General features: G+C 38.9%; 1 protein-coding gene across 4 annotated transcripts in view; it reads right to left on the reverse strand.

Annotated features, from left to right (window-relative positions):
• The window catches only part of GSK3B (glycogen synthase kinase 3 beta), a 154,821-nt gene that overhangs the window by 110,676 nt on the left and 17,008 nt on the right, over positions 1-27,137 (reverse strand). The window contains exon 1 of one of the 4 annotated variants that reach the window (XM_054221090.1): positions 7,817-7,908. The exons of the other annotated variants lie outside the window; for them this stretch is intronic. Coding sequence (XP_054077065.1) covers positions 7,817-7,871 — 55 coding nt within the window. The 5' untranslated portion in view covers positions 7,872-7,908. Of the gene's footprint in view, positions 1-7,816; positions 7,909-27,137 lie in introns of those variants that run through there. 4 annotated transcript variants of the gene reach the window in all.

Genomic DNA, 27,137 nt, shown 5'->3' on the forward strand with positions numbered 1-27,137 from the left:
CCTTCATGCTCCTGCCACAGCAAACTTGGCAATTTTGTAGCCTGAGGATGAGTCAGTTTAACTCAGTGATCTGACAAAATAATCTATCTCCAAAATAAAACAAGCCTCAAATCAGCAAGTTGAACCAACGCATCTTGAAGACAGGCAGCTCTTAGATCTGACACGGTGAAGAATGGAGAACGAGACCGTTCCTTACTGCCTATACTCCCAGATAAGCCACGCAGATAAGTGTAGCATAAAATCACACCCTTTGACTCAACGCCACAACGGAGATGCAGCCTGTGAAGGAGGCTGCCTTCAGAAGGGCAGTGCTGGTCCTCCCATCCCTCCTTGTGCCCTGACGCTGCTTTGCCCTGGTACCAGGTATCGAACAACTACTATCAGTGAGTGAGCTGGATCAGAACTGCTTCTGGAAGGACAAAACTGCTGTGATTCACACCACAGCAATGCGAGCGCTTGGGCTGGCAGAGGAAGGGGAGAGGAGCAGGCAATAAGGCCAGAGCCATCCGCTTGATGACAGCCTGTGTCAAGGGCAGGCTGAGGCAGTCACCAAACTGTAGGCTTGCATCCACTGCTTTCTCAAAGCACAACACAGGGTCAGACTGTCAAAGAGGTGAATAATACTTCAACAATGGTTTAAAAAAAAAAAAAGTGTTATATTACATAAGTACAGGCATTTATATTGCACAGTAACTATCCTGCCTTAAAATGTGAACTTTAGCTAACAAAAAGTATTATTTTCTCCTAAGGCTTCTTAAGCCTATTAGTAAGTTTGTTTAGTTTTCCCCTCTTAGAAACAATACACCTACCTCAGTAGGATTTCCCCCCCCCAGTGAAAGGACAATAATGTAATTCAAACTACAGAAGATGTTTCAAAGTATTTTATAACAATATAGAGATTTCACTAAAACAAAATCCTACACAATGGGAATCAGTTTTCTCCACCAAAAAAAACATGAACAAAAGGAATATTTCTCCTCGTAAGAATGAGCCCAGACATCTGGGGATTCAATTCTCTTCTGCCAGCACACGAGCAGACTGAGGCTTTTGGGGACAATCTCTACACATATAGCTGAAATTCTCAAAACTGTTCCTGTAATTGTTCTTTAAGGAAGACTGCTGAAGCTTGAAATCCTAAAATAGAGACAGGTATACAGAAACAGGGAGAGGAGAGAGCACTGTTTTAACAAAACTTCCTGTCAATTATGCAGGCAAGAAGAAAAAGTAACTAGCAAAAACAGACCTTTCCCTAGTTCAGCCAGTTTCCATGCCAGACAAAAAGAGTATCACTTTTGAAGATATGACGAAGCAGAAAATAAGTGCTACTAAGTGGAAGATAAGCCTAAAAACTCATGAGAGCAAGTTTTGAGAAGTTATACATATATATCACATATGTCTGCAAAAGTTGCACACCTATCCAGAAGTGGAGGTTTTTCAAGACCTGCTGTCCCAAACCCATATAGGTTTGAAAGCGCCTGAGGCTTTCTTGCCAGCAGTACAGCAAATTTTCTTAATTAGAAGCTTGATTGTCTTTGAGGGAAGAGAAAATAGATTTCTGAGGTCTCAACACTGCTAGCTCTTTCTTCTCTTCTTACATATACCATCCTAGGAATCTGAGCAAGATAAACCAGGCATTATGAAGCCAAGACTGTGGGTACATACAAAAGATTTCCATTTCTAGGAGATAATGGAGCCTGTTACTCCTTTACTGCTGCTATGACTGGAGAATAATGGCCATGCTCTATCTTGGTCCAGGTAAGAAGACTACTTTCAATGCAATAATACAGATACCCATCTCAGGGGAGAGAAACGACAGAGGAGCAGCCTAATGTTCTTCTGCAGAGGGGTTTATTTACCTAGCTCAGAAGACAGTAACTAAAATAAACAAATAAAGCACTTTGAAGAATACAAGTCCTTTATTAGAAAGGTTCAGATAGAGTAAAGATATTAAAATATTATATCTATCAAGATACAAGAAGCACATAAAAGACAAAGCACAGGTTCATCTATCCGATTTTCCCATCTATTATAGTGTTTAAGGAAGAGCATAGAACAGGACAAGCTTGCAGGGACAGGTATCCCAGCACACTCTCCCAGCCCCCAGCTACAGGTGGCTTGGGAACTTCCCAAGCCAGAGGCAGTATCTCTGGATTTCTCTTTCTGACTTTGCAAACTCAACCCAAGATCTGAAGATACTACATGCAATAAGCCAACCAAGCATTTCTGAACAGGCAGAAGATGTGACATCTTCAAAGCATATCACTGTCAGGACTATCTGGTATGAAGCTGAAATTTCATCTATACACTTATAGTAGCAAGTAGTGACAATTCTGTTCAAACTCCAGGACAGCCAAGACATGAGCATACTAGGCGGCATCCAGGCACCGGATTAACATCGGGTTAATCTTCACCTTGTTCAGAAAGTCATCTCTCCTCTTGGCATTGGCCAGAAACAATATAACGTAGAATTGACTGACATCTTTAAACAGACAAAATAAAGTAAGATCAGAAACACTTAGCGTGAGTTTGGGAACAGGAGAATACCACATTGTAAGATAAAGATCAACTAGTGTTGACTCAAAAGAGCCGAGAAGTAATTCTCACTAAAGACAGACTGGAAAGGAGCACACAGAATATGCTTAAATGCTTGCATTTTGGCTGAGACAGAAAGCAAAGTCCTGAATAGAATTTATTTTCCACAGTAGCAGCCACTCACCCACAGACCTACAGTGAAATTATATTAAGACATTACAGCCTGGCACTGTAGCAGTGATAATGAATGCATAAACCGAACTTATCACAGAAGGATTTCGGCAAAGGCAAGACAAGACTCATCATCTTAAAAAGCTATACAAAGAACAATGAAAAAGCAGAAAAATTTGCTCATGTTTCAGTTTAGATCAAGTTATTACAAAATATACTTTTTTCTTCCTTTAGTAAAAACATTCTTCTGAATAAACCTGTTTTTCTAACAATCAAATCAGTAACTGTCCTTTATCTGCCACAAAATGAACCCAGGATTTTGTTTTCCTTTATACTTAGCATGTAAGGAAACATCTAATATTTCACTTTAGATCCTTGATAAATCAAGCAGCACTACAGTTCAGTGTGCAATTAAGAAGAAACAGCTCTTTTACCAGTATTTTCCTTGGAACAGTGAAGTGCATTTGAGTTAGTACACAATTTTGGAATTATTGATAATTTTTTCAAAAGACTTATTTCCTCAGTAACATGACCTGACAATATGATCTACTTTTTAATTCAATTATTGCCCCTTTCAGTTTGTCACATCCAAAGAGTCTGACAGCTGATACAGCAGATACACACTACCGAAAGTAATACATGCTGCTGGTATTGCAAGTGAAAGAACAAAGGAAAAACCTTTAGATACTTCTGTATGTATTGAGGGGTTAGAAAAGGTTAATGAATGGGTTCATCAAAATTAGACAGTTGAGAAATATACAAACTCAAACTCATCCCCTTTCCAACACCAAACATTATGGCAATACTGAAATTACTGAAAGACCAGTGCTTTAGTTTAATGATCACCATGCATCCCAATGAGGGATCCACCTTTACCATTACTTCATTTGCCAAGGCAGCAGAATTACTCCCCAGAAAGTTAGAATCAGATGAAGAAATGGACAGGAGGCATCATGCTTGTACGGGATGAATGCAGATTGGTTTCCTCCATAATTCCAAGCACTTCAGAAGGTCTCCATCACCAAAGAATTCAGACACAAAATTATGCCTGAAGAGTGGAAAGCCACAGCGTTTTATTACAGCATTAGAAACAGTATCCTGAGGAGAAAACGTTCTTTGTCATTACAGGGACCTATGACCTTTAAGACTTGGAAGCAGAGAGTTGCTTATGCAACAAGAGCACTGTCAAATTAACTACACCGTAATTTCTCAAAACCACGAAGTTCTTTATTTCCTTGATATATTTAAGAAGAAAGATGGCTAAGATAAGAATGTGCTCCCTAAATATAGGCTTTGCAAACTGACTGCGAAGAAAACATCAAGCATCTACCTCTTCACACTGATCTAAGAAATATCACTAGGTAAAACCTCTGTTACCAGAATTAACCGGTTCAGCATTAGCAGGTTTTCACACAATTAAAAAAAGGCATCCTGAAAATACCGCTTTGGTGGTTTTAAGCATAAGAAATAAATTAGCTACATACGTTAGATTTAATAGTTTAGGTTTAGTAGTTTGCATACTTTAGGTTTAATAGTTGTAAGTTACTCCTTTCTATTTCACAATCCATCCTCCCACTATGTCTCCCACAGAAGCCACACAGGACAGACCAATGCAACACCATCTGCAAAATATACTCAGATTAAGAGAAAAACCTGTAGCCACGTTGAACACAAAATATTAACTCAGACAATCCATCTTTCAAAAAACAAAAACCAAAACACCCTAACCACCTAAAAAAACACCCTAAGCCTGTCTGATTATGAGAAACAAAATATTTAACAGGATTTTTCCCTTATGACAAGAATTGTTTAACATACAGATGCTTGTACGCTTCCAACAGCCAAGTTGAGTTCCAGGGTTTTACAGTCATCATTCCCATCTTCAACGTGATGGCTCTGTTTCAGCACTAGAACACCCCTTACAAGTATGTAGGCACACGCCGATTCGATGTATTTCAGTTTTACGTGCACATGTTCTCTTACTTTCCATTATTTCACTTTTACCATGAACAGGGACAATCTAAATGTAACATAAAGGACATTTCAAACAGAAAACCAATTTGCTACCTTATTTTTTATCAATTTGCTTATCTTATTTTTTATCAGGATTCAATTATGACTTACTATAATCAACACAAGTATTTCTAGATCAAAGCAGTGCTGCAGGAGTGCAATATTCTGTTACTATACCCTATGGCCAGAAGTCAGCATTTGCTGCATATTACATATTTGCACTTAAAGCTGTACCACAAAGGCAGTAGTGAGCTTCATGCAATTAATATCACAATCATTACAGTAGCCACAATTGCAAAATATTTTTGTATTAAAACTACAGCTAGGACTCCTAACTTACTGGTTTTACATACAGTTGAATGTGTAGTTGCACACTGCTTTTCTCTGGTAGCTAAATCAGATTAAAAAGTCTCCCACACACCGTTGCATCTTATTCCTCTCCCTACTACCATAATTCATCACGCACTAAATCACACTGATGAAACTGTTTGTGTGGCTATGCTATAAACATCAATGAAGTAATCTGGGAAGGAAACCAAGCTATGTTTTTTAATAAAAAACATACACTTGAAAGTCTGGATCATCTCACTGATTGAGTTCACAGCACAGTTGTAGAAGGAACTAGCGCTGGGGACTGAACAGGTCAGGAAAATGAAACCAGCCTTGCCACTAGGAAAACTAATGCAAATCTGTACTCAAAAAAAAAAGAGCAAAGCAAGGGGTAAGAGGTTTGTCAGTCTTAACACAAGGAACTGCACTATCAGAACACTTACCTTTAACCCAAGTGCTGAAAGCAGATCAGTGTTTGGTTTTTTTTAAAAAAAAAAAAACACAAACAAAACAACAACCAAACATTTATGCAGTATTAACAAAACCATAAGCCATATACACATTTACATGAAGCCACGTGCCTAATTTGGGTCTAATATACCATATAACATAGTACACTAAAAGTCTGCAGGGCTGCTCTAGTTTATAATAGAGTTTTCACTTCACATTACCGAAACCTGTGCTTTTGGGCACACTGGGTCAGGAGAGGAAACTTCTCGTTACTTGTAGGTTTCTTTCAAGTTTTTCCATAATTGGCCTCATGGGCTCTCAAAAAAATAAAGACTCCAGTGGGAATCTTAAGAGCTACAGACTGCTAAATGTGATCTCCATCCACAGCAAGACTGCAGATATAAGGGCATAGCAAACAACCTGCTGGGATTAGTTGAACATGGCTCTGGCAAAGAGAAACCCTGCAAGCAAACAGGTAAAAGGGATCCAAGGAAAACACATACTTGGACTTTCAAAAAGCCCAGGCTGCTTCTTTAACAGCCTATGGCAAGAAGTCAAGTTGCTTGGTTATAGAGGAAAGGCCCATTTATGGGCAGAAAGCTGGCTAAAGACTAGGAAGCAAGGGTAAGACTTAATAGTCAACTTCCCACTATGGAGAAGAGTTAATAGTGGAGCTGACCTGGCAGCACTGCTAGGACTCATTCTATTCAACATCTTCAGTGACCTGGATAGAAGTGCACAGTAAAATTCTCCAAGTCTGCAAATAAAGCTAAGCTTTTTTAGGTCAGCCAGCTGCAATGGCACTGACTAGGAACTCTGGAAGGACCTCAGTAAACTGAATAAGCCAAGTGTGGTAGATAAGCTTCAATGCAGACAGATCTAACACAATGCATATGAGAAAAAAAAATAAATGTAAGTTGTGCTTGCATGCTGAATTTATAGCTGGAGTTTACCATTCAAAAAAGTGATCCCGGAGTCATCATTGACAGTCCTCTGAAATTACTGGCCCAGTGTGCAACATTCACTGAAAATGTCATCTAGATATTGGACATCAACAGGAAGGAACCAAGAACAAGGCAGAAAGTAATTCTGCTGCTATGTAAAGACTTAATGCACTGCAATCTTAAGAACCCAGATGTGGAGACAAGAACGGCATACAAGCACGGCAGAGCAGAGTTCAAAAAGGTATAGAAAAGGACAATTAAAGAATTAAGGAGAAAGAGCAGCTGCCTTGGAAGAAAAGACTGAAGAGGCTGGGGCTCTTCAGTTTGGATGCAAGATGATGAGGGGCAGGAGGGTTTAACGTATTCAAAGCTTACAAAAACCTCATGGCAATAGATAAGATAAACGTTGCTGGCAAGGAACTTTGGGAATCTGTTACCTCAGGATGGTGAGCAGATACAAAAGGGAACAGACAAGGATGTAGCCTGTAATGCTGCCAGTCTGATCACTGAATGCTAGAACAGTAGGGGGACAGTGAGTCACAGAGTGGCCATGCTCTCACGTTCTCCCTAAATAGCAGTATCACTGCCACTGTTGAAGACCACATACTTGGCTACACAAACGACTGACCTGATCTAGTATCGTATTTCTTGCCTTCTAAATCAAAACTGGAGAAGAAAATGTTAACATGGAATATTTCAAACTGACTTAATACCAGGAAAACTTCGTAAAATACAATTTAATGATCTAATTTCCAGTATACTCTTACAAGATGACCCATTTTGGAGAAGAAAAGTACAAATGGTTTAGTTAGATGTGGCGAAGAGCTTGGCTTTCGGGATGGAGGAGAATGAACAGAAAGAAGACAAGCTTAGCTATCTCAATTACACATTACTCCAGGCACTGAGAGTCAAGAAAAGCTTGCTTCCAAAACAGCTACACATCATGTGCCACAGGCTCCATCTCTGAAAGCTTCAATGTCAGCAAGGGCAGCCCAGGTTAGAAGTGGGCTGCCTGCCCCCAGCTGCATGACCAACCATAGTTACAGTTCCTTGATGTCATCTCAAGGGAATTTCACCTTGTGTAAAACACACCTTTAAAAGGCAATATCTATTTTTCCATGAAGGCCCATCCTCTCCAGGCAAATCTTAAACTAGGAGGGACAGAAAAACAGGCTTAAAACGACTGAGTCACTGCCCAGTATCTCAGCCACAGAAGTTTCTTCAAAAGACACAAGGTCACATTAAGCATTTGTACATCTTAATATTGCTTTGGTCTCTTGTTCCTTACAAGATGGTCTGGAAACAGCTTTTGATACTATGTGAGATTATGATGGACAACTTGTAAAATAGGCCTACAGCACACAACCTCTTCTTACCTTGAGACAGGAGCTGCATAGAATAAAACTCTTTTATCCAGTGCTCAGTCTGCATCACAGTTGAGGCAAAACAGTTCAGGAGCGCTGGACTGAGCTGAGACCTGGCAACACAGACAGACCTTGAACTGGGATCTCCTCCAACCAGCCACATTGGATACGACAACAGCGGTGCATGTGGGAACAAGGGAACCAATGCAATTCTTGCCTTGAATCAGCACCCCGAGCCCCGCTGCAATTTCGGCTCAGCAACACCTTCCAGGGCCCTGGGAGACTATGGAGAGACCAAACGGCCACCAGCAGAACCTCCTGCAGCACCATGGCCTCTCTCGCTCCATTTGCAAGCTGTGAGGAACCAGCATCCATAGCAACAATAGAGGAACTGTAAGAATGATGATTTGGGGGTTTTCCATGTCTTCAAATCCCAGTGAAGAAAATGACCCATTTAAGTGTTAACAAAGAGAAGAACGCAGCCTGAAGGACTATAACCACAAAGAACCACCTGAAGCATACTTATGCAGGATGGTACTTGATCAATCATGTATACAGCAGTGTGAACACCCTAAGCACTATAAAAAGAGCACTGAAAAGACCAATGGCTTCATCCCCATTTAAACATTTCAATTGTCATTTTAAGCAGTTAAGAACACATCCACACAGCTTGCAACAAGCAGGTATAAAAGCAACAAGTTTTGTTTTACTAACAAATTCAAGTGAATTCAAGAAGAGCATTTTTTTTTTAAATTATTAGTCAGTTTCTGCCCATGTATTTAAACTAAGGTATCTTAAAAGTCAACAATATTGCAGTACACATAGCTAAGACAAATATACTTTTAAATGTGTTTTCTCAGCTTGCACTTGGGTTCGAAACAAACCCAAAAAACACCAAACCAAAAATAAGAAAAAGTCAAGTTGACCCTATAAAAGAAAAATTGTAAATGACAGTCCGCTAAAAGTAAGATATATTAAGTGCTATCACTTTCGTTTGTTATGTCCCAACTCCCTGCTGCAGAATTTAGATTTAAAACTTTTTGGAACAGTATTTCAAATCCAAGCATAAGAAGAACTTCAGCCGTATTAAGAGACTCACGGAGCAGGACACAAACTTCCCAAGTCCTTCACAAGGATGTGGATGGAATGGCCATGTTGCAGAAGACAACAATGAAAAGAATACACTGTTCAAAGTCCAATTTGTAGTCATTAAATGCATACAATTTCAATCTGTATCACTGGTCACAATAAAAGCACCATGAAAAAATTATGCATTTTTGTTTGCTTTACAACTTATGCAGTTCTTCAGATTCACAGGCTGTTAAAACCTCAATGTGTTGGTGGATGAGTGGAGGACAATGTTAGGACCGTGGTTTTTGCAGTATATCCTAGCCATTTTAAGTATATAACTCAGTATTACATTAGCACAGAATTTTCCATATACTAAAGGCTGACTTGTTAATGCTTTTCTACACCTGCTGCACATTTTTGTTCTTAAAATATAAGCAGCTTCCCAAAAATGTTTACAATATCTCAACACTAAAGTTGCTGAACCCTTTCCCAGAGGCCACTTACATCTTCTGCTTGCATGACTTCAGCTCTTGTTTTGTCCTGTTTTACTTATGCCTGAACATATACTCTTTAACAGTTTAACAGCATAACTCTTCTGATTACCTCCAACACTTAAATCAAGTACTTTTTCTAATGAATTGAGATGGACTATCAAAAATATTAAACTCCAAATAAAACAATATTTTGTTCTACAACACGGGGAACCAACAAATAAGTCTTCCAGTTATTTGCCAGCAAACAGAAAACAGTAAGATAACCTATTTCTGCAGTATTTCTACCTTCACATATTGAACCTGAGGAACTGAGAAGGAAGGGTTTCCATGGTCATTTTAGTTGTGTGGCAGTCTATCTACAGAGTCCTTATTTTAGTAAAGCTTACAGTATTGTTTGGGGCACTTTTGGAACTGGCGATCTGGGGGCTTTTCCAAACAGAAAACAAACCAATAAAACCAGAAAGGAAACAACTAAGAATTCATTTCATATAATACAAATAATACAATTATTTATCATTATATTGGACTGAGACAACAGAACAGCAGAGAGGTTCAGGAAGTAACGCGAACACTGAGTTTATGTCAATTAACTAACAGCTAAAAAAAAGATAATAAAATTCCTCAAAGTTAAAAAGGCTACAAGCTATATCTTTATTACTTCTACCTTGAATAGGTAATATTCTTTTTATGGAGCCTAGAGTCACTTGATCATACAATAAACTCATCTCTCCTTAAAAGCAACCCACATTTCTCATGTTATGGTTAAGCAGGAACCCTGGGGAATATGAAGAGGCATAACCCTAAGGACAAAAAACTTCTTTCTCCCATCTCAAGCTAGGGGAGTGTCGTAATTCTGGGCAGCGCTGTTTGCGAACAGTTGACAATTACAAAATTAGGTACAACAGGCAGTTTTTGTTTGTTTTAATGCAAAACATAGCCAACTAGAGCTCAGCACATTTTGGTTTACTCAGAGGGCATGCACAAGTTCAAATTCTTCTAAAAAGTTCACTTCACAAATGTGGTGGAGTTACGGAACTTAAACTAAAATTAATTTTTCAAGCGTACTTGTACAGTGTTCCAGACCAGTTACTTCCATCTGTAAGAACCTTATTTTACCTAGTTTGGTTATATCTCTTCCCTAATTTGTACTCCCATATCCTTTCACTGTTAACTCCTGTTGCCCCTTCAGATTTATTTTGCTCCTTTCAGCTTCTTCCTTGTCCGTGACTCCGAACTGTGGTAACAACCACTAGTTTGCCCCTTCAATTCCCTCAAATGGGAGGAATATTTCTCATCATACCCAATTATCTGTTTGAACCTGTCTCAAGAGGTGAGCGACAAAGTCACTGGCATTACCTCAGCCACCCTTGTAGCTATACAGCCTCCCTGTGATTAAAAGCAAAACTGAGTTTGTGTGCAAATCATCACTATCCAGATACATGCACAACCACATGCTGGACTACGTAGTGTTTATCCAGCAGCTGGGAAAGGGCCAATTACAACTCATGCTCCCATACTTCTGCACACAGGTGTGCAACCAACAATGATCCTTTTCCTCGAAGAGTTACTGAACGTCTAGCCTGCTTTACTGAAAATTCATCAAGCAATCATAAATAGCCTGTGGCATGGGGACACCAATTACTCATTTTAGGCTTTAAATTCTCCCCGAATTTAAATTCATCTCACCTAAGGCCGGGGTGTGGAAAAATCAGTCCCCAAACTAGAGAGCACTACAGAGGAAAAATGAAAGGGTGGCTGAAGAGGCTCAATCCCAGGTAGCTGAGCAACCCCTGCTAATGAGAACTGTCTCACTTACACCCCACCCTGATAACAGCTCAGCCTTGAACACACACAAACACATGTGCAAGCCCCCTCACCTGGTCTGGCACTCCTGAAAGACAAGAGCCAGAGATAACAAACCATACCTGCAGTAGCCAGTCTGATGCAAGGATCAGAGAGGGGGCCAGCAGCTAGCTAGCCAGAAACTGCTTACATAAAACTAACTATTAGCCTGCCATTACATTCAAATCCAGCTCACATAAAAGAGCTGGACTCAATTTTAGCCTCTGGCTACATTTTAAAAGGTACTCCCAAACTCCAAAAGCAAACAACCTGGCAGCCAACAACTCATTCATACTGGTGAGACTGGTGTCCTCTCATAACGGTGGTATCTCCAGGTACATCACCCACTGCATCACTTTAGTATTTGCATGTGTTTACTGCTCAAGAGAACACCTTTTTTTGCAACTTACTCTTCCTTCAAAGATTAAGCAACTGCTTGTAAAGTTTCTAGAACCCAAAGGACACTTAAAAGCTCCTAATCCAAAGTTTATGGAAGCAATTATAGCAGCTTTCAAATGTTGTTTTGATTGCCTTCAGCATATATGCTTTTTGAAAGGATAGACTAGTAAGCATTGAGTAAAACTATTTCTCTACATAAGAGGCAGACTGAGCGCAACTCAAAACATTTGTTATTCTTGTATAGCAAAACACATTACCTTCTCCCCAAAGCGACACTAAATTCTAGAACTATTTACCTAAAGTACCTCTGTAACTCATACACACTTTTCACTTTGTCCTGTAATTCACATGACTGTTTAATATGTCTTTATAATACAGATGAGGTTTTAGAAAGACAGGCTCAAACACCACATGTCATATCACAACTGCAGGTATCCTTTCCACTCATCACAGCATTCAACATTACGTAAAAATATCCAAATGTGTATTTTTACACACTTAAGTGTATCAGGAGAATGTTTGTCAAAAAGCCTTTTAAACTTCTTGGCTGGAAGCAGAAACTAGCAGAAACAGTGTGAGGGGAGTGCTCAGACCTGTGCCCAAGCAGTGCAGAACCCTCAGTCAAATTAACTGATTTCATGCTGGAAGTTTTATGTGAGCAGCATCAAGAGACTGCTACGAAAGAGTATTACCTTGCATTGAGAAACTCTCCAGCTACTCACATGGAACAAACACTACTACTTACAGAAAAACACTTAACTTTCACGCTTGTCTCTAAACTAAGACAACTTCACACTTTTAATTGGATTCCCACATCTCCAAATGCCAATTTGGAACGGAGAAGCTATTTACTTCCATGACAGCAAACAGCAGAACTGATAGTGCATAATTTTTTGAACTGCTTGTTTAATTTCATAAATTGGCTTTTTTCAACCGATTTTTCAAAGCCGAGTGTAGTTACAAGAAGTGCTAAGAACACTACTAGCACAGGCTGAAGAATATGAGCTTTATGAAAGGCAGGTTTCTTAATTCCTCCCTTTAAGTACGAGTTTCAGCTGATGAAGTGAACACCTCATGTGCATACAATTACTCTAAATGCTAACTTACAACTGATCTCCACTAGGTTAGGTGTCCATCTTGCAAAGGAAAAGCTGGAAATCCAAAATGCCTATGAACAACAAACCCACTTCCTCTACTAAAAAAAAAAAAAAAAAAAAGAGTCATCAGCACCAGGAGCTATTTGCACTGTTATAAAAAGAATTAATATTGCTGCACTAAAAGTCTATAAAATTTTTAAATGCTGTTAATTTCACCTTTAAACTAGTCACAGTATACATAAAATACTAATCGCATATTTGTCTTATGTAATATATACAGACAGCAGTATCTGACTAGACATCATGTCTGTATTTAAGATAATCCCTAAATACAAAACCTGAGCAGAAGTTTCTACACTCAATAAGTCAACTGGAATACCAGAATAGCTCTTTTTCCAAGAAAACTCTAGGTACAAGTAACAAGCTGCCAAGTACAGCTCCCCACATAGCAGGGCTTGTCTGAAGCTTGTTTACCTATTCCATTATCTTAAAAAGCAATGGTGAGGCCAACAAAGATCTTTAAGTACTGACAGTATTTCTTTAACAGGTACACCCATCTCCCATTCTCCTCCTTTCCTTATATTTGACACAATCTGCAATCCAAGCACAGGCTTCGTAAGTACCTGAGACAAGCACCCCACCCTTTACACGTTTCTGTTTGTGAAGGAGGTAGGAAAGGCAAGAGCATATAAAAAAAAAAAGAAAAAAGTGTTGTTAACTGAATGAAGCTGAAACCTTGCTGTTTTCAAGTCATAACTATACACTTTCACAAAAAAAACAGCCTCTGCTGTCTCAGTTTTTTTTCCCAGTTAACTATCAGTAGGAACCCAACAGTGAAAAACTGTTTCAGTAGTGTTTCCAGCCACTGTCAGGATAAACCTTAGTTCTAAGCACAGGAAGTTTCAACCTACTCTCTCCACTTTATAAGGCCAGCCGTCTGCACACAGACCTGCATCTGAAAATCTGACTGCAGGTTTCCACCTAAGGAAGGAAACTCCTACTTAAGGAAGGATGTCTGCCAGCTGTCCAGGACAAACACGCAAGCGCCTTTAGTCTTTAACTATGTTGTTACGGGTGTGGTTAGACAAGGTGACCTAATACTTAATACTTTACTGTCATCAAAAGGGACACACCTTTCTGCCCCCCCTTGCCCCCAGCCATACAGTCCATCCCATCCCTTGTCATCATAACTACAAAAATAAGCCAATTCAACTCACTACCCAGGCAGAAAACTGTTTACTCTCAAGTTGAGTTAATTTTCTGATGACTACGCAAGTTCAGCCAGCTCACTGTGTGGTCATGTAAGCTCCATCAAGACCACATATATGAAGTGGTAGGAATACGACCAGTAGTAGACCCCATTTTGATAGCAACAACAACATTTTGTTGAAATAACAGCTAAATGCACTCCCAAGAAATTAAATTCAAAAGAAGCATCAAATTAGATTAGAACCTAGGACTTCCATGGAAAAATCAAGGCCTTGCCAAATACATGTGTATGGATGTGCACACTACACAAGGATATATCTATATACAAAAAAGGATATATCTATATACAAAAATATAACATTTACTTCAAAGGGCTCCAAAACATATAAGGGCAATTCTTGACCTCACATACAAGTTACTGCTACTATTATTTTTAATCATCAAACAGAAAAATAGGGAAAATGATTCAATATCTGTTACAGAATTTCATTGATTTAGAAGACTTACTTTTAGGGGCAAATTCAAATAAGCTCCGACCCCAGTACTTCTGTTAGAAAAGGGATTTCTAGGCCTAAAATACACCGGAGGTGTGAACTCTATGAGTAGAAAAACATTAAGGCAAGACAGTCTTCTAATTCCAATGCCCTCTTGAGGGCACCCACTTACTTGGTCACTTTTCAAAAAAAATAAAGGCTGAGAAGAATAACCTGCTGGCTCTCTCCTGTCTTGTGAGCAAGGTGCTGACAGAGAGAAATAGCTAATTATTTTGTTGTTGTAACTTATTTCATTATAATTCACTGATTCCTGTGGGCTCTGGCTCATCAGAACTGACTTCATCAGAAGTTTCACATCAGGTGTTTTGTTACAGATACTAAGACCAAAATTCATTACATCAAGTGATGAAAAACTGTCTTGATGTTAGGTGTGAGTATGACTCATCCTCAAGTCAGTATAGACACCATTTCTCATAATCTTTACTTGCAGTGGTAAACAAGTAGCAATAAAAACAGAAATTACAGCCATCGTATCACAAAATGGACTGCTCTGGAAGAACGGCATCCCACACACTTTACAAATAGAAACAAGAAAGTAAACTTCATTAGTATCAACATGACATGATGTGCAAGACCACAAGTCAACGATGGAAAGCAGAGAAGCCACAGAAGCACATGCTACCTGAAGAGTGAATAAAGGAAAGAGTGTTATCCACCCTGAGAGGGAAAGAAGAATGTGTTTTGTGGAAGGCAGGCAGAGAACAATGAAAGAAAAAAAAGAGAGAGATTAAGTTTGCCAAAAAGGAAAATGGAAGGGTGGTTACAAAAGGAAAAGAAGAAAAGTAAAGTGCCACATCCTTTACTAAAGTTTTAAAGTACATAAATGAAATTACTTCCACTCAACTGGTAAGAAAGGGTCATCTAGACAAGGAAGTGAGTATCATATGTGAAAATAGGAAGGCAAAAAGTTCTATAATCTCATTTTTGGGGGACAGCTTTATTCATGGTTTTTGCACACTCCAGTTCACAGCAATCACAATCCCAAAAAGCACCCTCCTGCCTCAAAAAAATAAAATAAAATCACCATGTATGGCAAGACTGAAAACATGGAACAGATGAAAGGGACTGAGCAATCAGGCTTTCAATTCAGATGCTTTCTATTGGCAAATCTGAGTAGGTAGGACCTTCAGCTTGAAAGGAAATCAACCAAACTTCTCAGAAGTACACTCAAAAGATTTCTTCTCTTTCATAAACAGATTAAAACTAACAAACGTGTGAGAGAGTAGGGGAGGAGACCACAGACACAGAAAATGAAGTAATTGTACTCAGCAGGGAACCAGGAGCAAGAGGAGGAAGAGGATGTTTAGTCAGCACCTCCCAGAAGTACTGAGATGAAGCTGCCCTACCTCTTCCTACCTAAATTACTTCAAACTGTATAAAACAATGCATCTCGGGTTACAGTGCCTCAGTGCCTAATTAAAAAGACCAAAACAAAAAAACTTTGTTACCACATTCATATTATTTATTAACTATTTGCCAGCTACATGATGACCTTTAGAAAAAGTAGATGTGTATATATTTTAAGCAACCCTTGGTGGCACTCCCTTGGCTGTGCAGAGGAGTCCTATACAGCTATGCATGTTGCAACCAATACCTCTGTGCTCAAAGGGAAGAACCTGAGCACGGCCCCAGAAAGCAGTATAGCCTGGGAGGTATTAGCAGTGCTACAGTGTCCTGTTGCTGTCTAGCTACAAGAGACCCTTTCCCTGCCCCCACACTTGCTACCACCGAAACTACATCCTTATGTGTAAAACACTTCTAATCTGCTGCTACACTTCCTTCCCAAAGCCTTAGAAAGGAATAATCTCAGGTGGACTGTGCCTCTTTCCCTCAGAACATGGACATGCAAACAAGCCACAGCGTATAAAATACATGATTGAATTTACCATGGAATAATTAGTACACTACAGCTTTCCATCTGCACAGTCACCCTGAGGTAGTTTCATTGTAGTTTATTTTCCTCATATAGGCTCTGAATGAACACACATGCAACTACCAGAAAGTAGAGTTTCACTCACTTGACCTGCAATGATTGTTCAAGTGTCCATACTCTTGTGTCCCTACTGCTGTAATACACAAGAGCTTTACAATCTGTAACAGCTTTCAGAATATCTGGTAAAATAGGAAGAGGCCACAAACCACAATTCTGAGCCGGGGCACTGCACAAAGCAGTATCTGCCTACACCAGCAGCAGCATAAAAACACTACCATGGACACAGTAACAAGGTTATATAGGCATTTTTACATTGGTATAGCTACTTCCATGCGGAATAAGAACTGCATGTGATAATAGAAAATTTCACTATACTGTCACAATGCCACTACTCCAAAGCTTTTAACAGAATAAGCACTGCTTCTTAAAAACGCAGAGCTGGCATAATGGCAGCCAATCATACACAGCTTGCTCAAGGTCTCAGGACAGCAGCAGCAGGCAGCAGCGACTCAACCTGGACCTCCCAGCTCCCACGCTTCCTTCACCTGTAAGACACTGCTGATGCTCTTCACCCTGTGCTCTGTATTCTGTTCCCTGCCAGTACTGACACAGCTAAAGCCTGCAAGAGCTCTGCAACTAAGCCCTTGTTTAGCGTTCATTTCACACAAGGCATCATAATACAGGAGTACTGTGACAAGCCAACCCTTGTCTTTCTGCTATTAATGAAAGAGTGTCCTGTGACTGAAGTAGAGCAAGACTAAAACTGGAATAGACATGGAGACTGAACTGAAAGTCTCACATAGTGGACAAGTCTCTCTGGCCAACAGTTTCTTTAGCAGGTAATGCTCCATGGTAGTTTGTTAGGCAGCACTTGCAAGGCACTCAGTGTAACGACAGGGATTAAAATATGAGTTGCAAATTGATATGCTGGGTGAAAAAATTAAACTTTTGCCTAGAGGGACAAATTATAAGCAAAGTTCATCTGTATTTCCCTCTGGTTTGTATTCTCTCTATCTTAGCTACCACTGCTTTTAAACTGGTTCCTCGAGCTAATTAGACGTATGTGGTCACTGTTTTGCCCATCTGTTTTTCTTCTTCAGCACCAAAAGACGTGGACCTCATTGGCCATTATCAGCCTAGTCTGATAGTCTGAAAGAGCAGAAGTCTCAGAGATACTCTGGACCCCCTGTCAAACCTGCAAACCAGGTAACACTCCCCCACCTCTTTTACACTGGTTGGCAGCAGGAAGCCAACTGATCAGCATACACATACCAGGCACCAGCAAAGACATGCTCTGCTCCACACAAGTCAAAATCCATGCCTTCTCTGCCTGTTAGGGGAGGAAACCAAGGTCACCGAGTTACAGCATATAAATGAACAAAATTGGACAAATCCATAAGAAAGGAGGCATCATTAGTTCCACTGCTCAGAAGTCTGTGCCATACGTGTCCGCAAACTCCTCAACCTTTGCTTTAAAGCATTCCAGGGCTCTGCTTCCACCTACATTTGACCTCATTTCTTTACCCACCCTGTCTCACCCAACCTGCTTTAAAATCTTGACAACACACCCTTAGGAAACTTGCAATAACAAGAGCTACATGTTTTGGAGTAAGGTCACTCTGTGTTTACACCTATGCATTTGTACGTGAAGTAGCTACTCTATTTGTACTATGGATATTCCGACTGCAAACTGAATTATAACCACAACCTACATGTGCTTTTGTTACACCAGTGGGCATCTCTGCCACCAGCTATTACCTACACAGAATCTATGCACAAAAGGCCATAATAAAAGCTGTGATAAGATAAAAATATTACAAAACCTTCTAAAGCTGTAAATAAGGCCCAAACGTCTTCTTAACAGGCAGAATATTGGTTCTGGAGGCCAAAGGTGCAGGGTAAACATAATTCTGACGTGAGAAATTATTTCCAAACCATAGCCTGTAACACAGTACAATGGTCTTTGCTATTTAAAAAAAATTTTGGCAACAACTTGGTAACAACCTAAAGCAGAGCTATCTATATTGACATGATAAGATACATAATAAATCTACCTCAATTCCACCCCCTGTGGAGAATTCAAAACACAGCTGCCAAGGGCTGACTACTTTCATTTTCCCAATGACACTGCCATCTAACAGGCTTCAACAGCGAAGCCACTAACCCACCAATGCTCATGCTTTTCTGGGAGAAGTACTTCAGAGACAGGCAGGGACCAACCTACGCACAGCTTGGGAAATTAACATTCACACACAATCTAGCTGAAAACCACTAGATGGGAAATAGCTCTAAATGCCAGAAGGAAATCTTTAGCAACAAATCTCAAAAAAAAAAACCCAAACTAAAACCAGTTTCTCCTAATCAAGAGGACAGCAAGCAGAACAAGCAATTTCCTAACCTTTACATTTAGAACAGACTGCTGCTTTAAGCACACAAAAAGCAAGCCAACATGTTAAAGTGTTCAAGATCTACAGAACTGACAATTTGGTTTTCTATTTCTGGCTGCTTACCCTGCTGCTCCTGCCTGTAAACATTTTGTAGGAGGATGTGAAATTCAACAGAGAGGACTCTGAACTATGAATGACTCCACAGTGGCGCATTCTTAGAAGTGCGTGGTGGTGCCTATGAGCTCAGGCATGCTAACGTCACCGGTCAGGGTCAACTCAAGGCAGCTACAGCTCTACTTGGTTACAGATGAATGTCAGTTCGTTAATGTGAAAGTGCCCTTTCCCCACCTCTAGTGGTAATTTGAAGAGAGAAAGAAGGAAAAAATTTTAAAAAAAAAGAGGAAAAAATATGTAAATTTTTTAGGGAAATTAGGTTAATAGGACACCCAGTAATACCTTCAATTCTTTGCTCGTCTTTAACTTCTAGTAGCAACACACACACACTGAACACTGACTTCTTATCTCATTAGGCCTAACCATTTCATTTACCATACTCATTTTGTCCAACTTGATGACTTGAAAATCTCCGTATACATTGCATAATTTACTCTGAATGCTTTCATTCTGGATCCCTCACTTGTGAGGAATACTGAATAGGTATGACAGCCTGTCCCATTTGCTCCCTGGTCTATACTAACACCATAACCAGCTACCTGAGCTTGTAAAATATAATATAAAAATCATCCTAAGGGCTTATCTACACAGGACTGAGGAAAGAGTAAATTAGATAAGATTAAAGTGAGACATTATTACACACAGGTATTCTTACTTCAAATTAGGTATGCACAACCTTCAATATACTTTGACCTGATCAACCAAGGTCAATGCAAATGCTTTATCTCCACAAGGAAAAGGCTGACTTTATAATCACAGTTAAAAGAACTTATCTGAGCAGTTGAGTAGAACATTGTCAAAACGTATCAGAACAACTACTCATTTCATAAACAAATTGTTAAAGAACTTCTAAGACTTTGATTGGAAGAAGTAATGAGTTCATTTGGTCATTCAGCTGTAACTATACAGGGCACACCATAACTTTAAGTGTCTGAAAAAAAGGGCAGATGTAGGTTTCTCCACCACCATGGTTTTCCATCACCTAAAGACAATGTACAGGGCTGCCTGTCACAGAACACAAACTGTAATAACAGGGGACTTTGAACCTCAACATCCCAAAAGGTGGTAAAATTGCATCTTCTGTTTTATAGAAGCACATATGAACAGATGGAGGAAAAAGAAATAGTATAAAGCAGAAAAGGAACCAACATCTGCTTTTAAATAAAGATGCAGTTTTACCCAACGTATTGCAGTTTACAGTCAAATAAGCTATCTTTAATTAAAGTAGGAAAAAAAAAAAAAAGACCATCACCTGATCTTTTAATTCTAAACATGATCACTGTAACAACTTCAGTATGCCTTGGGATTGGAATAAGACGTATACATCCCTCACCTTTGTTACACCATTTATATAAAACCAATATAAAAACAAGCTTGCCATGAAAAGACAAAGTGCAGTACAAACACAGCATCTCAGAAAACCTTGCTGTCTTTTACTCATCAGAAATGTACATGCTCAGGCAGGGAAGCTGAAAACTCCCATGTTTCCCATCTATAAAACGAAACCAAGCTAGAACACGTAAGAAGCTATCACAACACTACAAGGTGATTGTACCACAAACTCAGGCAAAACACTGGATAGTGGTTCCCCCCACCACCACAAGGCAACTTATGATTAACCCTGCAGATGTTTATTGGAGCTGGAACCTCCCCAGTGTACAGCGCTCTGCCAACCACAGATTGACCCATCTAGCAATGCGAATTCAGGAACAACTAGTTTAGAATAAACATCTCCAAGTCCAACCACTTTTCCCATTCTTGTAGCAGGGCTTGACCGAAATGAAGTAACATTGTCACTGCTGAAGTAAAGCACGTTTATATGAAAAAAAAATACAGGAGACCAAAGCCTCTTCAAAAGAGAATACTTTCCACTGCTTATAAGGTGTTTTGCTATCTACAGCACTTCCAACTTCTATAAACTCTACTTTCAGCCTCAAAACATGTACTACAACAGTGAAGTAACACTAACTTCTGCCAAAAGAGAGCGTATTCCCACCAGCTCCATGGCAGCGAGCAACACATTTGACTCAACTGTCATCCGAAGGCTTGCAGCTACTGTACAGCAACACTAGAGATGAAAACTAAGTTTTGCATTAAAGACTCACAAAAAAAAGAGTTATGTATTTTACTTTCTTTTGACCTCAGTCTTCCACATAGAGAGAATTAAATAAATCGCGAGACAGCGAGTCAACAAGGCAGAAACTTGAATGGAAGTCAAAATTTTATCAACCATTCAATTTGGTATGTAGGTTGCCATACAGAGGCTCAAAGAAAATTGTGCAATGATCTGACAACTCCAAAGGCAGTATCTTTAGAGCTGTTACCACAATGAAAGAAACAACTCTTAAAAAAAAAAAAATCAATCCATACTTTCACAACTCTTTCCATAGTAGAAAACTAGGTGCGTCATTATTTCAATATTCCAAACGTAACAGAAATTCACCACGTTTACTGCTGGTATAAAGCTTCCTAAGGACAAGCTAAATATACTGAAGATATTTTTAAAGTTTAGAGAAGCAACGTTTGTTATTCCACACATTTAAGTATATAGCCAATTTTTTACCGTTAAAGCAAGGATTCAGCCACTCTGCTATGTAAACAAACTAGTGCTGTCTCAACAAATTAACAGTGGCTTTCCCTAAGCACACTGCATGTTCTGAGAATTTGTAAGTGGATATATTATACATAGGAAAGCAAGAGAGTCCTCTGAGAGCCCTCAAAAAGCCTAACACCCAACATCAGCCAGAGATCCCAACTATCTTGGCTGTTTAAAACATATTACGAAGTTCAAATACACTTGTGTTCTTTGCTAGTTATACTGGAAGACCTGAAACCTTTCACACGCTCAAGAGCAGTAATTACGGCCATCATTTTAGACATCAACATTTCAAACAAAAAAATCTCTTTATAGAAGACTGTAGATAATTTACTGACTTTCAAAATGACTGTTTTTCCAAGTAAATTAAAGTCGACCACGAAGAATGCCAAGGACCAGCACATAGTATCTGATGGCAATCTAACTGTACGTCCTTTGGGAATAAAGGAAAATGGGACATTCTGAAAGCAGGCATTTTTATTTAAGCACAGTATCAGCCTCACATTCAGAACAATGGATGGCAGACACATTATATTTCAAGGAATTCTATGTATTTCCCTGCAAAACAGTAAATTCTGAGCCCTGGATCACAGACAAAAATAACAACTGTAACATGGGCGTGCGCTGGGGGAAGTATGGAGGCAAAACAGAAGAGTTTGAACATGCACACACACACATTGAAATAAGAAAGCCAAGATGTGGAGGGAGAGGGACACGCAGTCCATGTGCTCTATACTGTTTCCAACAGAGAGAAAGCATTAAGCTCTTGTTGCAAATAATTAAAAAAATAAAATGTTTATCTAATATTTTATATTTCAAAATATCACCCAATAATATTAGAGTTTATATTTCATTAACTACAATTTTTTTACATAAAAATCTGATTGAGAGCCTGGTTTGTCAGCAAATAAAAATATCATATTTCAATTTTATATTATTTATTTCATATGTAATACAATAATATAGTCATTATTAAAGTATATTATTTAATATGGTAGTATAAATATTATAAAAACCAAATAGTTCCACCCAAATAAATATTTCCGTTCCTAGAGTGTAGAGGAACATTTAATTTGAATTCACATACTCAAGACAGATACAGGTAAAACAACCTCAGTTCCTCTTTCTGGACTCACCAGCAGGAAATGTGCTAGCGGTTAGAGAAAACAAAGGAGAGCCATGGTTGGCCACACACAAAACTCACATGCAACATTTCACACCTTTCTTGTGACTGTGGTTATTTTATGGCCTCACTACAAGGTAGAACATCACCCTTAGATATATGCAGCAACTTACATGCCTCAGCACCTCAGATTCCACCTGCAGATTTGGTGAAGTAACTCATACTCAAGTTCAAAACCAGATGGTTCTACATCATAAAAGGCTAAGTATTTTGGTTTCACAAAAAAAACCCCACACATAAAAAACGAAAAAAAAAAACCACCACAATAAACGAAAAAGTCTTTAAGCCAGGGTTTAGAAGTACAAGCCTGTTTACTTCCAGCTATAAACTGTATGTATGTGACAGCACTGGAAAGAGGCTGACACCTCATAGCCAGAAGACATGACTTGCCAGGCTTTCAAGAAGTTGCTGAGGGTTGTGCCAAGACTTGAGCACACTTCTTCTAAACCCTGAAGTGTTCAAGCTACCAAATACTGAGGAAGCGACTCCAAATGACCAAGCGGTTAGTTTGTAAATACAATTAATTTCAGTGCCTGCTGCATTAAAGCTTCACAATAACCAAGAGCAGCAGAAATGCCCTCAAAGAGCATATTAAAATGGTACTTCATTTTTAAGCATCACAATTTCATTTTATCTGCTACAAACAAAGTGCACGCACACTCTGGACTACTTGATAGCAACAAGAAAGCATGTTATTTTCATGGAACAGACACACATCTTCAGCTAGAGTTCAGCGTGCTGAAGGCAGGTCTTCCCAATGCTGTTTATCTGGTAGGGTGCTGTAGGATGAGGGACATGCCTCTGTTTCAGCAGCAACAAGTAACCCTGTCACTGGTTAAGGCATAAAGCTCAACTGTCCAAGGACAATGCACTCCATGTTACTGAAGGAACATAACAGCAACAACAAAAAAAAAAAATATCCCTGTAATGATTCCTTTAAAGACATACTTAACCATTTAAGAGTTGTCAGTTGGAGGAAAAAAAAGCAAACAGAAGAGTTTAGCCAAAACGTGCAATGCAGAAGAGCCATGGTGGGTGTCAACAGAGGGAAGAAGAGATACTTTTAAAAAAACTGGCACACCTCAACAGTACATTAAAAATAAATAAACCATGATAAGCAGATACTCCCATGAACTTTTATCCAAGTCCAACAGGACCTGAAATAAATAAAAGTTCAGAAAGTCATGATCCAAATAAAAGCTCATCAGGGCTACCTATGCTTGGAAATATAGCACAAACTGTACTAATATTTAACTACTTGATTAGATTTAACTCTGTTAAAATGAAGTGGGGTTTGGGCATACACTATGCCGAAACTCCTCACTTTCAGAAGCATTAGAAAACAAATTTTCACAGTCAAAACACAGTCAACACTAACAGTCTTAACCTGTCCAAGATTTTTGGCTAATATCTTGAAATAAAAAGCTCTCGAGAAAAGGTTGAGAACAGTAAGTGGAAATAGATGTGGCATTCTGACCAAAACCAGTTTTGTTTTCAATTTTTTTTTCCCCTCATAAAATCCTTTGAGAAAAGAGGTCAAAAAGATCAGAGGATGAACTCTTCTATTCACATTTAAAATACAATGGTTTCACTAAAAGCAAGAGGCGGCACTCAATTTATCATTAAAAAAAAAAACACAGAAGAGAAAATTGGATGGAGAGGTAAAATTGTACTTAAACAGAACTTGAGTGAGTTTATCTAGCTGCCTTCATTATAAGGCTTATAATTTTATCAAGGATCTTCTGCACGAAACCTGACGCACTTTCTCCCTATCAAAAAACCCCCAAAACCAAGCACCAAACAAAACCAAATACGACTTTTAAGTAGTTCTCCCACATTCTTCTCCAATATATTCACTTTATACATAAATACTATAAAACCCTGAATTTAAACACCCCAGCTGTCATGTTGATGTCTTAAAGAAGATTGTTCTAACAGTATAACCCCATTCCTCTCAAGAACTCCACAGAAATTTACCTGTACCTTAAGTTTCAGAAGGTAAGGCATGTCTACAGTTTTCTCCAATCAACTTGGTTTCCACTACATCTTAACATCTAATACTAGCTAGAAGATCTCTCTACAACCAACTCCCCTCTAAATGTCGAATAATGCAACTTCAAACCAGGCTGCACAAATAGTGACAGCTAAAGGCAATTTAAACTTCAAGTGAAACATAACTCATTGTGTAACGCTCATTCAGTCCCTGAGCTTGGATTACAATCAGAACATTTGTAGTTATGGACTTTAAAATGAGAATGGGATTCCCCTAAATAGTCTGTGAACATTCCTAATATGCTAGAAGCAACAACAAAAAAATATTAATGCCACTTAACGAATAGTAGAAAACTTGGGACAAATTCAATACAGGGCAGAGTTTCTTTTACTACTTTTCTCCTCACAGAAAACATTCAGGAATAAAGTCGATGTCACCATCTAGACAAAATTCTTTTTTGCACCAGTCTCAAATCTTAACAGGAGACAAGATGGAAAACAAGTCTGCTGGTATAGAAGTTCCTAAACCCAATGCAAGTCAAGACAACTCAACATCTGATAAAGTTACACGGCTGTTCTAGTTACTACTAGCCACAAAGAAACGTTCCATATGCATTCATGAACAGCTAAATTAGTATGTTTCTATTTATTCATTTTAGCTTTATTCCAGCCACTTTAGTGGTCTGGATGAAGGCACATAACTATTCTTTAACAAGAGCAACCAAGGCATTCTCTTCAAGCCACAACAAAGGACGTCTCCATATATGCCAGAACACCCCTCTCAGCATGGCTGAAGTTAGTTTTTTGAGGGTTTTGTTGGCAGTGTTTTAAAATCATGAAAGCCTCTCAGCTTTAACTTCTCACATGAGAAAGCAGAATATATAATAAGCAGAAAAATGGAAAGGATATCTTAGGTTCCCAAGCCTAACTTCTTCCTACTGAAGGAAACTATATTGTGTACAATCCTGAGTGTGTACTCAACCAAGGTAAGTCCTTAAGGTGCTTACCTTTTCCTGAGGAAAGCTATTCTAAAAATATCTTTTCCTTTGGGTGGGGAGGAGAGAAAATAGAAACATTTAAGATTTAAGACAGAAAATACATCCTTTTATAACTTCAGTGTCCTTGCTTTTACACAAGCATTGTACTTAATTAAACTAATGTTTGCTCACTCTGCCCTCCAAGTATTTACCAGAGGAAAAAAAAAATACAATCAACATCTTCCCTGACTATTTTGCTGAAGCTAAGACAAATATCATCAGTTTCACTTCCAGGTTTACCTTTCCCATGATAATCCTGGCTTATGCTTCAGCCTGAATTCCCCTTTCGTGGAGACCAAGTGATCAGAGGAGCGTGCAGTACTCCACACATAGCCTCAGCAGCAGCAACCACAACTCTGCTCCCTTCCCTGTCTTCACTACCCAGAATCACTTACTACATTTACACCTATATTGTTCAGATGTCCCAGTCATACCGACATCCCTGTGCAAAACCTTGTCTCTGCACGTTTCCAAACGATAGGCTTTCAACATATGACCCCTCCACATTACAGCATGCTATTTCTAAGACACTTTATTCATGGCCACTGAAATATTCCTGTACATTATTCTACTCTTGTATTAGTCAAAGTAAGAATTTGTCCCACATTAAAGAGTTTTTAAGAATAGAAAAGGCAAGATGCACTTAAATGAGAAGAGTATAAATTTTACTGCTGTTACTCAGATTTTCTCGAATGACTTTAGACTTCACATTCACTTCTTACTGGCAGGAGTCTGAAGGTTGGTACAATCAAGTATTTCTCCTTCAGTCACAGTCCAGGCAAATGTTCTTCTCCCCTATAACCAAGCAGTGCTTTTGGGTATACTGCATGACTTAATTAGCATGCTTAATTAAAAACTTCCCAGCTGGAACCACTGATCTGCACATCAATTTCAGTCCAAATCTGGAAACTTAGTCCATTTGCATATACTCCTACCACCACCTCCTAAAGAGATCCAAAAGCCAGGATCAAAAAAGTTCTGAAACATTTTAAAAAAAAAAAAAACAAACAAAAAAAACAACTTAAGACATTAGTAGGATCTGAAATTTCAAATTATCCTTGCTTTCTTTTTTAATCGAAAGGTGCATCGCTGCGTTCTTTAAACCAGACCCATTTACAAGTCTGCCATTCCAATTACTCTTTTCTCTCAAAAAAGATTTTTATATTTGTAGAACATATTTGCATAAAACTGAAACCCACAAAAAACCCTGTGAGTCTAACATCAGCTAAACTCTGGCATTACAAACAATAAACACAACATTTCACAGAGACAACTGCATCCAAGAGCTGTGGTTCCATGCGGTTTCAAGCACCAATACTGACTACAACAAAGGTAAAGGAGCAAGAAAGTGAGATGTGACCATTT

Source organism: Rissa tridactyla, chromosome 1 (assembly GCF_028500815.1).
Source record: "Rissa tridactyla isolate bRisTri1 chromosome 1, bRisTri1.patW.cur.20221130, whole genome shotgun sequence".
Taxonomy (NCBI): domain Eukaryota; kingdom Metazoa; phylum Chordata; class Aves; order Charadriiformes; family Laridae; genus Rissa; species Rissa tridactyla.